Below are 12,487 nucleotides of genomic sequence, written 5' to 3'. Positions count from 1 at the left end.
TAATTCTACACAGTAAGTACATCTAGTTTACACAAACCACCAAATATTAAAGCGGTCTTCATTACCAAACCAATGCTTTGATATGATAGCCCAGAACTGTAGTCCATCTATCAATAAAAAATCTGCAACAAATGAAAGCCATGCTGGTGGCAATATTTGTTTCTAATACTGGATCCATAATACAGGCCGACTTTCAGGAGACTTTTTCTCCAGATGGAAACTTATGCATATTATTTAAAACAAGATATCGTACAGAGCCATTCTTAGTATGTTGTTGTTTACTTCATCTTTAATTTTCCAATTATTTTCCCATATTTGTTGGACTATCAAATTTTTAGTTCTGGCTAGTGGATTTTTGGTGTCTATTAGCCTTGGGCTAGTGATTAAAAAATTGTTTACACCTCTGCAATGAAGTTTTACTTTTAGTGTTGCTCTGCAGACACCCTAGTTGGTCAAAAGCCATTAGTTCAGAAGCAGCAAAACTATGCATTTTTTTACCATTATAAACTGAATGCTTAATTATATTTCAAGCTGCAATTCCAAAATTCAAACAATGTGATCATACCTGTGCAATAAATACAACATGCTTTCCACTGAATTTCTTTTCCAGTTCCCTGACCAAACGAGTCTGGATTTTCTGGTATTGTCTCAGCTGTGGAACTGGTACGAAGATGATGATAGCTTTCTTGCCAGCAACATCAATTTCCTACAAAAGAATAGCCATAGTATTTAGACAACACCTTTTGTTTTGTAAAATATTAATATGCAAGTGATAAAAGGACAACTGTTCAGTTTTCAGATTTCATGTTCTTGAGATTAAAAATATTGTATTGAAGAAAAAAGTTAGAAGAGACATTCAATTCAGTAGACAGAAGCAAAGAGCTTTTTTATTACAACCTTGCAATGGGCGAGGTCTAGATAGACTACTGCAATTAGTAGGTATTGCCATTGGGAATGGCAAGACTTCATAGGTTGGGCAGACCCTATCTACCGAATTCTGCCCAAGCTGTATCACTGACTGTACAACCTATCCTTGATTTATGAACATACACTGGACATTAAATAGCTTGATAACAGTAGTACCACCTTGCTATTTCAAAAATTAGGGAGTGCCCACAGGGTCTGCTTCAGTTGTGATACATACACAAACCCTTCTTTTGTTTAAACAGGTACGTAAAACAGATAATAAAAGTAAATTCTAGAGTAGTTCTCCAAAGTTTGTAGTCTACCAGCGAGGTCTACTTGAAGTCAACTTATGGTTGAAAAGAATAGCTTAAAACATTAACTTGCATCTTTCTCACCTTAGCACCTGAAATGTACAGTTCACGAAGCTGAGCCTTCAGGTCACTGTTCATCTCAAGCTCAAGCAGGGCCTGTAAATAACAAGATGAAATTATTAACACGTCTCAATCAGTCAATGTTGTACCTAGATTCTTCAAACTATAAAAATAGATAGTATATGATGGTACTCCCATAACATAAACGACCATAGGTTGGCCAATTCATATCCAACATTAGTGTTGACTGTGACCTCTTATTTCCTAAGCAGTGTTTCTTTACTGATGTTCAGCCCCAAAATTTGGGCAGAAGAAAAGACTCAATACCTTTGACAGTCAGCACATATAGGTAAATTGCCTGTGGGTATGGGAAGTTAAGAGGTTACACAACATCTGTCAATAATGAACCTGTAACATTGTTGGGAGTATTCAAATAGTATGAATTTGTCTCGTGTAAATTTCTTGGGGCTGTGAAATGAAACCAGATAGACAGACCAACAAAACAATTATGATCTAAGGTCAATGACCCAATATATTTTAACTGTTAATCAAATTGCTGGAAATAATCAAAATACAGAAAGAACAATTCATGTCTAATATACGTATGAGAATTTTACCTGCGATACAGACTGCTCGAAGTCATCTGGCTTCTCGCCTTGAGGCTTAATTATTTTAGCGCTCGCCGAGTACATCTGAAATGTGGAAATAATTTTTGTTAGTCCCCATTGGCCTAGTCGAGAAAGTTTGAATGATCAATTTCAAGCCTACTTTATCAGCAGTGTGAACTTTCGAATAGTTAGCTGCTTATAAATTTATATATCGATGATATCAAATGCTAGAGACAGAATGAATTTTATGCCAAACTATCTCGCGAGTCCAGTACAGAAACTTGTGAACGTTGCATAGGAAATGTGCAGTGGAGATTGTTTCCCTAACACATTATATCAAAGCAATTCAAAAGAGAAGCAGGGTTGTGAAGAACTTATACAATGACAAAGGTTGGTGATATTATATCAAAGTCAAGGAAAAGCGTGTATGCTACTCTTATATTGCTGTTGTATACACCAAAATATACACAGCGATGTCAGCCAGCAATCCTCAATAATCGGCAAGACTAAGACACATCAGGGCCCGAAGAAGACATATACGGTTGCAATTATGATTGATGTGCGCCATGTATTTATTTAATGTTGCAAATCGGTATAATTGTGGTGAATTTCGGACTTGAAGTTTCATGTGTCTGGTGTGCGAACCTTGGCAATGGCGGCGACGGAAGAAGAGGATTTCGACGGAAGTTGCTTAATGTAACTTCCGCTAGGTGGCACACCACTAAATTGCGAATCGAAACTAGAATTTCGTACGGAGCGGATGCTGTTCACATGAATACATTTTATCGTTTGGTTACAATGCCATTCTATGCAGTTCGAAGGGGCAAGATGCCCGGTATATATAAGACGTGGTAAAATGTTATTTTGTTAAAACCAGCCAGTATGCTATGACACAATACATTTTGTACACTGAGTTTATGTATATTGAACCACATGGGTTTGTGATGAATGTTTAGTCTATGATAAAAATAAAAAAAATAGAGCAGTGATCAGCATATAAACATAAGCTATGCTGATCACTGCTCTATTTTTTATTTTTATCATAAACATTCATCACAAACCCCTGTGATTGAACCACATTAGTTTGGAGTTCCATCAATCCAATGAGAATGAGTTTTATAGTATGTGTAGGGGGGGATGTTTCTAATTAGTGTACATTTTGTGTTCTATGTGTTAACGTGGTGTATCAAGTTCCTGTGCTAGTTAGGTATTTTTATATGGTTTATCATATATTCTTATTGATAGAATGCCATACTCATGTGGTTCAATACAGATATTACAACAAGCCCCTGTGTCCACAGGGATTTGTAATGAATGTTTATGATAAAAATAAAAAATAGAGCCGTGATCAGCTAGCATATATATACATAAAAGTTTATGTATATATGCTGATCACGGCTATATTTTTGATTTTTATCATAAACATTCATTACAAACCCCTCTGCTGTGTCTGAACATTAGCGTCACGTTGTGATTGATTAACTGGTACAGAGTTTGTATAAATATTACCGAGTTTGTATAAATGTTACAGGGTTTGTATCAATATTATCGAGTTTGTATAAACATTACCGAGTTTGTTATGGCCTACTATCCAGCAATCAAGCAGAATACAATTTCGTGTTCACTGTTCCAATCTGTTGTGCTGCTTCCCCAGTGTAATTCTAGGATTGTCTTTGACCCATTTGCCCATTATTCTCTTTATTGCGGAAGCTGTTATCGTTTTCAACCGCAGTCGATTCACGTTGGAAGCCATTTTTGTTTTCAGGTGTTTTAATTTGTTTGTTTGTAGATATATAGGTGTTTTGTTTTCAGGTGTTTTAGTTTTTAGATTGTCTTTGACCTATTTGCCCATTATTCTCTTTATTGCGGAAGTCAATTCACTTTGGAAGCCATTGTCTTGTAGAGAATTTCCTCTATCAGGAGAACTTCTGAAGGATCCTTCCTACAGAGTAAAAAACAAAAGAGAAGAGATTTAGTGTAAAGTTAAAATCAGTAGTATTAGTATATACATATATACATATAAGTGATTTGAGTAGACTTAGATATTTACATTGATCACGACTTGCATCAATATTCAATCTAGCTATCAATATCTATTCTTACTATGGTCTGTATGCATACCAGTTCATAATCAATGTAACAAGCTATAATAATTGTATGTTGACGATAAGGCCATTTATATAACTGAAAGTTAACGTTATAATTGATTTTTGTTTTCATGTGTTTTAGTTTGTTTTGTGCAAATTGTTGATCAACAAATTGTGATAACCTTTTCATAATTAATAATTGATGATTTTCATGTACATATATCATCAAATTCGAATGGTTATTGTTCATAAGGTTTTATTTTTAGCCCACCATCATCAGATGGTGGGCTATTCAAATCGTCCTGCGTCTGTGGTCCGTCGTCTGTCCGCCCCTCCGTCCGTCCGTCCGTAAACAATTCTTGTTATCGCTATTTCTGAGAAAGTACTGAAGGGATCTTTCTCAAATTTCTTATGTAGGTTCCTCTTGGTGCCTAGTTATGCATATTGCATTTTGGGACCGATCGGAAAACAACATGGCCGACAGGCAGCCATGTTGTATTTTGACAGTTGAAGTTTGTTATCGCTATTTCTGAGAAAGTACAAAAGGGATCTTTCTCATATTTCATATGTAGGTTCCCCTTGGTGCCTAGTTATGCATATTGCATTTTGGGACCGATCGGAAAACAACATGGCCGACAGGCAGCCATCTTGGATTTTGACAATTAAAGTTTGTTATTGCTATTTCTCAGAAAGTAATGAAGGGATATTTCTGAAATTTCATATGTAGGTTCTCCTTGGTGCCTTGTTATGCATATTGCATTTTGAGACCAATCGGAAAACAACATGGCCGACAGGTAGCCATCTTGGATTTTGACAATTGAAGTTTGTTATCGCTATTCCTTAGAAAGTACTGAAGGGATCTTTCTCAATTTTTTTGTAGGCTCCCCTTGGTCTGTAGTTATGCCTATTGCATCTTGAGACCAATAGGAAAACAACATGGCCCACAGGCAGCCATCTTGGATTTTGACAATTGAAGTTTGTTATCGCTATTTCTCAGAAATTCCTAAAAGGATCTTTCTGAAATTTCATTTGAAGGTTGCCCTCGGTCCCTAGTTATGCATATTTGATTTTGAGACTAGTCAGAAAACAACATGGCTGACAGGCAGCCATCTTGTATTTTGACAATTAAAGTTTGTTAACGCTATTTTACAGAAGGTACTGAAGGGATCTTTCTCAAAATTCATATTTAGGTTCCCCTTGGTCCCTGGTATTGCATTTTGGGACCAATCGGAAAACAACATGGCTGACAGACAGCCATTATCGCTAAATCATAAATTTTATATATAGGTTCCCCTTGTTTGAAAAGAACTAGAGGGCTGATTCTGAATTTACAGATTAGTAAGACTTAAAGTAAGGGAAAAGTAGAGAAAAGATCAATCTGACATGGGACCTATGAAGATCATTCAATGGTGGGCGCCAAGATCCCTCTGGGATCTCTTGTTTAAAGATACACCCAAAAATATGAAAAAATACAAAATAGAAATTGGTTTACCGTGATGTCCCTTTAACTGAGGTTATTTTAACAATTTCATTCATTAAATTGTAACTGGAAAAGAAAAATGCAACGATCAGACCAGACTCGAACCTGCAGGGAACTCCGATCTCTATAGACGAACGCTCAAACCATTTGAGCTACCTGGCTACTGGCGCTCAGCCCAGTTCAGTTCCGCTACAAAACTAATGCCAATGGACTCATTATATCAATATATTTCACTGGTGCAAATTGTTAGCAGACAGTTAGTTTTGGTGGTCGGTAATACACTCGCCTTTCATCTAGGCTATTCTGTTGTTGCTGAAAAGCAAGTGACACTTTTCACTAACTTTAAGAAATTGAAAACTTTTATTAACGTTATTGATATGTAATGAAGTTTGATATATTTAAACAATCATATATCTTTACACTCTATCATTCAAATAATTATTAGTATCAACCTTTGTTTTCGTGTAGGGATGAATGTAAGGCACAAGTCAATGGATTCCCAAAGGCTCGGTACAAGAAGTTTAGTACTGAATCAGAGGCCAATGATTTTGTAAATGATACAACTGCTGATAATGGAAGTTCCTCATTTGCTGGAGGATATTCTCAGCAACAGAAAAAGTATCCAAGTCACACAGCCACAGCCTCCAACCACATGAGTCACACATCTGCACCCTTTAGCAACCGACAACCAATGCAGAAAGTTCCCTCAACAAGTAACAGCGAAAGCTTTAGTAAGTTTACAAGAATGACTTAAAAATGAAATAAGCGTTTTTGATTTTGCATTAATGACAAAGGTTCAAAGAAGTTCTATCAGTTTGCACTGATCAATCCTGTCCATAAATTTTAAAGTGTACACAACAGTGTGAGAAGAACCTTGAGCAAGCTCGCCAGGCCACTCTGTTTACGAAGAGGACTCTCGACTATAACAGTTCTGACAAAAATTATCAGAAAACCCTTTGTATTATTCATGATTTTAACAACCCAGTTAGTCAATCAGAAAGAATAGGTTGATATGTAGTTTTCGTGTATCAATTTGGTAAAAATTGGGCAATTAATGAACTTTTCTAAGGCTTGACTTTTTTTTATAATATATTAGTTGATGCAATCGCCCAATGGAAATTTTAACAAGTTTGTGTTTGCACCTATTGTGGAGAAAACCCAATTGGTTGGACAGATGACAAATGATGTTGAGCTTGTGGCAAGACACTGAAATAATATCTGGACATTGTTACCAGTTTTACTGAAGGGCAATAGACATGGGTTGAGTTATTACCAGGTATGGGCACATGGACTTGGCATATTTCAATGACCTGGAATGAAAAATTACATATTATTTATAATTGTCCACAGGGTCTGACCCCTAGATCACTTTACATAATGTTTTCCCTTGATTTTATTGTTGTAAATTAGGCACAATAATGTTGTACTTGCATGAACAAGCAGTAAGTATATAATTAACTATACAAAACTTTGAATTTGGAAGATAATTTTTTGTTTTGCTCTATCAGCTTGATATTAACGCTGCATTTGTTTCAGATGACACAGACTTCGACGGAGAAATGAAAAATGTATACAAGATTGAGTACACAAAAACTGTTCACATCCAACCTCCAGTGTCAAGGGGGTCATATCCGAGGTCACGGGGTACAGAGTCAAGGTCACGTGGTGCACAGTCAATGTCACGTGGTGCACAGTCAATGTCTCGTGGTGCACAGTCAAGACCACGTGGTGCACAGTCAACATCACGTGGTGCACAGTCAAGGCCACGTGGTGCACAGTCAAGGTCAAAGAATAGGTGGTCAAGGACACAACAGAGAACAAACAGTACAGGTAACTATTTATTAGTAATTGTATACTTTAAAGTTACTGTAAATATATCATATGAAGCATGTAGCTTACAGTATGGTTTAAAAATATACTATAGTCTATTCCTGTTTTCAGTTGTTCATATTCTTTGTCATAGATGTAGCATTTTAAAGTAAGAGAATAATTAATATGTACCAGAAGCAGAATTTTATGATATATATTTTCATATCATTTGGAAAGATAGCTATTATTAGTCCCCCACTGGAAACTGGGGGAAACTACAATTATGTCTTTGTTGTCCTTCTGTCTGTCCTTCCGTGCTTTATCTTTTCTGGGCTCCTATCTCTTTCACTACCTGTCACAAGGACTTTAGTTCACCATGGTGTGGCAGTGTGTTATTGTAAATCACTTATATTTTGCATGGGATTTATTTTCACGTTAATACACAAGGAGAGTCAATTGTGAATTCAAAGTCTACACGATTATTTGTATAAAAATAACAAGGTGGCCAAATAATTGGTTAACGATATAGGAGTCTTGCAAGTCCATGTCTCTAACAGACATTCGTGAAATTGTGTATTCGTGAATATGTCTGAAGAAGTAAGTTCGCAAATTAAGTACTTTTTTTTTTTTGTACTCGCAAAATTTATGTGATTTGCAGTATGTACTTAAAGTAGGTCACTCTGATCTACATTTTGACTTTTGACCTACATCAAACAAAGTGTTGTTCCAGGCAATATCTTCTACACTACTTATAAACAGAACTTCATATTTTGGGCATGTTATATTTGTTATGTAAATAGGTATCATAACATGTTTTTAATGCAACAAATTATTTTTTATTATATCAAATATGAAATAATTTCCTTCAGGTCAAGGCAATGACATAGTAGTATATACAGATGGTGGTTGCTATAACAACGGTCAGAGAGGTGCCCAGGCTGGTATAGGAGTGTACTGGGGGCCAAGCGACCCAAGGTAGGAAATTTAGCGATCAATGTTCAATTAGGGCTAACGAAATTAAGTTCTTCAGCTCTATATTTTCGTAATGATGTTATTTTTTTTACAATTTCTTGGACTGTGAATTTTGTTCCATAGATTTATACTGTATGGTAATATATATATATATTCATATGTATGATAGTAAAACTATTTCCTTGTCCTCTATGAAGCTCATTACAACTTACTTTGGGCTAGTCAAGACGTATATATAATCTTTTAACAAATAATATAATTTTGTCATGAGTTGTAAATAGTGGAGGATATTTATTTTCAGGAATGTGAGTGAACGGTTATCAGGAAGGCAAACAAACAATAGAGCAGAAATACATGTAAGTAAAAAAATATTATCTCTCATAATCCTGTACTAAGTAGGGAGATTGTAAGAATTAAGGGTTAACTGTAATATTTTTTTTACGTTATTGAGCAATAACACAAAAAAAATATTACAATTAACCCTTATAATTTAATTAACAACGATAAGAAACATTTTCATTAAGTTTAACATGTTTATTTTGCTCCAGATATTTAAAAACACATCGATAAATACAAAATCCCGTGAACAACGATTACTCCGCTGACGTCAGAGTCATTATTTATGTTATGAGATGATAACATAATTTTTTGAGCCAATCAAAAATGCTTGTTACAAGCAAAATTAAATTATTTATGAAATATTCATTATTCAGCAAGCGTAGAGTTTTACAATTTAAAAATTTGACTTGTTTTGTTAAGTTTTCCCAAGTTTTCTTCATATTTCACCAGTTTGACTGAGGAGTGTTGGATTGTAAAACTTTAAAAGGCAAAGAGATTTGTGTACTGTTGTCTCCCTATATATTAGATCTACATTAAAGTTGACACTCAGAAAACAAACCAACAGAAAACAAACAAAATAATCTGTAAAGTATTATAATAAGTTTAATATTTCAGGATAATTGTCAGATATGTGTTTTGTTTTATGATTGTGTAATGCTTCTCAAATTATAAAAGCGTTCCATTGGTTTCAGGCAGCCTGTCGAGCCATAGAGCAGGCCAAGGCACAAGGCTTTCAGGAGATCACTATTAAAACTGATAGTCAATTCCTCATTAGTGGTGAGTGTGTCATGACAGAGTCAACATCTCAGTAAAGACATGCTGTACTCTAACTTGAGGTGTGTCATGACAGGGTCAACATTTCAGTAAAACATTATGTACTCTAACTTGAAGTGTGTCATGACAGGCTCAACATCTCAGTAAAACATGATGAACTCTAACCTGAGGTATGTCATGACAGGGTCAACATCTCAGTAAAACATGATGAACTCTAACCTGAGGTGTGTCATGACAGGGTCAACATCTCAGTAAATCATGATGAACTCTAACCTGAGGTGTGTCATGGCAGGGTCAACATTTCAGTAAAACATGATGAACTCTAACTTTGGGTGTGTCATGACAGGGTCAACATCTCGGTAAAACATGATGAACTCTAACCTGAGGTGTGTCATGACAGGGTCAACATCTCAGTAAAGTCATGATGTACTCTAACCTGAGGAGTTCATTATGTTTAAGTATTAATCCTGTACTAGTGAAAGTGTCCATCCATTCATACATTTGTGAGTCTGTCCGGCTGTACGTGTGTTTTCAGGCGTGTTTTTTGCTTAAAGATTATAATCAAATTTGGTTTATAATAACAAGTCACAGCTATAAACAAAACCTAGCATCTTAAATTTGATTCTGATTATAATTCTTCCCCAGATGGTTTAATTTGTTTGTGAACATTTGAAGTTTTTCCTCACTACACAGAGATCCCAGCATGTATGATAACTTGCTGTTAATGTGTGTTTTTTCCACTAATATACTTTAAGTTCTGTTTTAAATTGTTAGATGTCATTCTTTTCATTTCAGCTGCTACACAATGGATATCAGGATGGCAGAGGAAAAATTGGACACTCTCTGATGGTGGCCCTGTCAAAAACAAAGATGATTTTATCCACTTGAATCGGGTGTCTGAGGGGATGAATGTAAAATGGGTATGTTTTGGAAACTTTGCAGGATTGGTAACAGAAACCCTTGTTTATACACACATTGTTTTTGTCCTATCACCCCTGGAGACTAGATACATGCTTCACCTTAATAAAACATCATAAAATACAAACATTTTAATGATCAATTTACGTTTGGAAGGATTCGTAATAAACAACCAACAATGTTCTAGGGAAAATTCAACAAATTGAAAACAAAACAATAAACATGTATTTCTATTGTAGTTTACATAGACTAACATACTGGGGTACAATTTATTTCATGAAAGCTGACTGTAGCATTCTGAAATTTTGTGTTAACATGAAGAGTCATTGTAATTTGTCCAGAACATAACTTTTTTCTTATTTTCCAGGGTACCTTACATTAAATTTGCTTTAATAAAAGGTGAAGTCATTGTATGTAGTTATGGTTCACTGAAGGTTACTTTGATTTGACTATTTTTTCATAAGTTATTGTTTTTTTACAGATCCATGTACGGGGACATACGGGTATCGCTGGAAATGAGGCGGCTGACAGACTTGCTAATGAAGGAGCTCTTAAACCTCTACCTTGACCTCTGCTGCACTTATATATATATAATGATTGTGATGTATCAACTGATGATCTGAAGATGTTGGTGTTGACCTGAAAGATCTAATTGTCTGTGTGGATGGTGTTGAAAGGAAAGATCTAATTGTCTGTGTGGATGGTGTTGAGATGAAAGATCTAATTGTCTTTGTGGATGGTGTTGACAGGAAAGATCTTATTGTCTGTGTGGATGGTGTTGACAGGAAAGATCTAATTGTCTGTGTGGATGGTGTTGACAGGAAAGATCTTATTGTCTTTGTGGATGGTGTTGACAGGAAAGATCTAATTGTCTGTGTGGATGGTGTTGACAGGAAAGATCTTATTGTCTGTGTGGATGGTGTTGAAAGGAATGATCTAATTGTCTGTGTGGATGGTGTTGACAGGAAAGATCTTATTGTCTTTGTGGATGGTGTTGACAGGAAAGATCTTATTATCTTTGTGGATGGTGTTGACAGGAAAGATCTTATTGTCAGTGTTGGTGTTAACTTGAAGATCTTTTTGTCTGTGTTTGATGGTTTTGACTCAAATATCTTATTGTCTGTGTGGATGGTGTTGGGAGGAAAGATCTTAATGTCTGTGTTAAGAGGAAAGATCTTATTATCTGTGTTGATGGTGTTGACTTTAAGGTCTTTCTGTTTGTGTTTGATAGGTTTGACTCAAAGACCGTATTGCCAGTGTTGTGTACCGAGTATTGTGCCAACATACTAACCCCTATCAGATTTCAATGCGACCACCATCTGGAGCAAGGTGGCATTTTACAGCATGGCTGACCAAGATAATGTCCAATGGTTTAATTTATTGCTGTAGTTATCTGATTCTGTGATTTTATTAGCAGTATAGCCAGCATCATTGTATACTTACATCATTAGTGTGATGTGATATGATAAAGAGAATATTTGAAAATGGTGCTATCATTGAAGTAAAACTTGGATATGTCAGATTCTGAAAACTGCCTGTCTTCCTTTAATGAAAAATATATATTTATTTGTGACTTGTTATTTCAAAACACTCCAGAAAGAGGCAGTCATTCGGGTTATGTTTTTGTTGTACCATTTTGTACTGATCATTTCAATTACCTTTGAAGTTCGGAATTAAACCAGATAAAAATTTGATATCAAAAATTTAGACAGAATCTAAAATCATTTGTTTCAGTATTGTCTGTCAAATTATCCTTGAATTCTGTTTGGAGTGAGAAGGAATGCTCTGATTATCAGAAACTTTGAACAAATAATCACAGTATTTATGATGCCAATGGCAATCTGGAGGTCGGTACAGGGAATAGTTTCCTTAGTGATGTCGACGCAGATGACACATCAGCATCTGTGCAACCCCATTTGCATTGTTTAAAATTTGTTGGTAAATAAATATGAAATATTTTTTTATTTTGATTGTTTTATTTATTTGTATACTCTTATAATGCTTTTTAGTCCATTAAACATCATTAGATGATGGTAAGCAATTTAAATTGCCCTTCATTTGTAGTAAGAAGTCCACCCATCCTTACAAAAATCCTTGTTGTTGCTCTTGCTTAAATTTTATGTGTAGGTTCCCCTTGGTCCCTACTAGTTATGAATCACATCATAAATAAGTACCTTGTTGTTGCTCTTGCTTAAATTTATGTGTGGTCCCCTTGGTCCCTGA

General features: G+C 35.4%; 2 protein-coding genes across 2 annotated transcripts; one reads left to right on the top strand and one right to left on the bottom strand.

Annotated features, from left to right (window-relative positions):
- Nucleotides 1-542: 542 nt before the first annotated feature.
- LOC117319814 (40S ribosomal protein S7-like) lies at nt 543-2,588 on the bottom strand. Its single transcript, XM_033874547.1, has 4 exons — nt 2,531-2,588; nt 1,895-1,969; nt 1,302-1,373; nt 543-706 (listed from the first exon to the last, which is right to left on the bottom strand). The coding sequence occupies exons 2-4, from the start codon at nt 1,967-1,969 to the stop codon at nt 560-562; spliced, it is 294 nt and encodes a 97-aa protein (XP_033730438.1). The 5' UTR covers nt 2,531-2,588; the 3' UTR covers nt 543-559.
- LOC117319813 (ribonuclease H1-like) lies at nt 2,587-12,223 on the top strand. The gene is made up of 8 exons (XM_033874546.1): nt 2,587-2,736; nt 5,921-6,183; nt 6,989-7,282; nt 8,131-8,236; nt 8,535-8,589; nt 9,265-9,349; nt 10,142-10,266; nt 10,746-12,223. Exons 1-8 carry the CDS (start codon nt 2,657-2,659, stop codon nt 10,830-10,832), a joined length of 1,095 nt encoding a protein of 364 aa, XP_033730437.1. The 5' UTR covers nt 2,587-2,656; the 3' UTR covers nt 10,833-12,223.
- Nucleotides 12,224-12,487: the final 264 nt, after the last annotated feature.

Source organism: Pecten maximus, unplaced genomic scaffold, assembly GCF_902652985.1.
Source record: "Pecten maximus unplaced genomic scaffold, xPecMax1.1, whole genome shotgun sequence".
Taxonomy (NCBI): Eukaryota; Metazoa; Mollusca; class Bivalvia; order Pectinida; family Pectinidae; genus Pecten; species Pecten maximus.
This window is presented reverse-complemented; position numbering and strand designations above follow the sequence as displayed.

Excerpts from the sequence above, each read along its gene's own strand:
- LOC117319814 (XM_033874547.1), bottom strand. The coding sequence starts at position 1,969 with ATGTACTCGGCGAGCGCTAAAATAATTAAGCCTCAAGGCGAGAAGCCA. Across the intron at positions 1,374-1,894 it reads TCGAGCAGTCTGTATCGCAG|GCCCTGCTTGAGCTTGAGAT; the intron begins GTAAAATTCTCA and ends TGTTATTTACAG. Across the intron at positions 707-1,301 it reads TGTACATTTCAGGTGCTAAG|GAAATTGATGTTGCTGGCAA; the intron begins GTGAGAAAGATG and ends ATTCTTTTGTAG.
- LOC117319813 (XM_033874546.1), top strand. The coding sequence starts at position 2,657 with ATGAATACATTTTATCGTTTGGTTACAATGCCATTCTATGCAGTTCGA. Across the intron at positions 2,737-5,920 it reads CCCGGTATATATAAGACGTG|GGATGAATGTAAGGCACAAG; the intron begins GTAAAATGTTAT and ends GTTTTCGTGTAG. Across the intron at positions 9,350-10,141 it reads TAGTCAATTCCTCATTAGTG|CTGCTACACAATGGATATCA; the intron begins GTGAGTGTGTCA and ends TTTTCATTTCAG.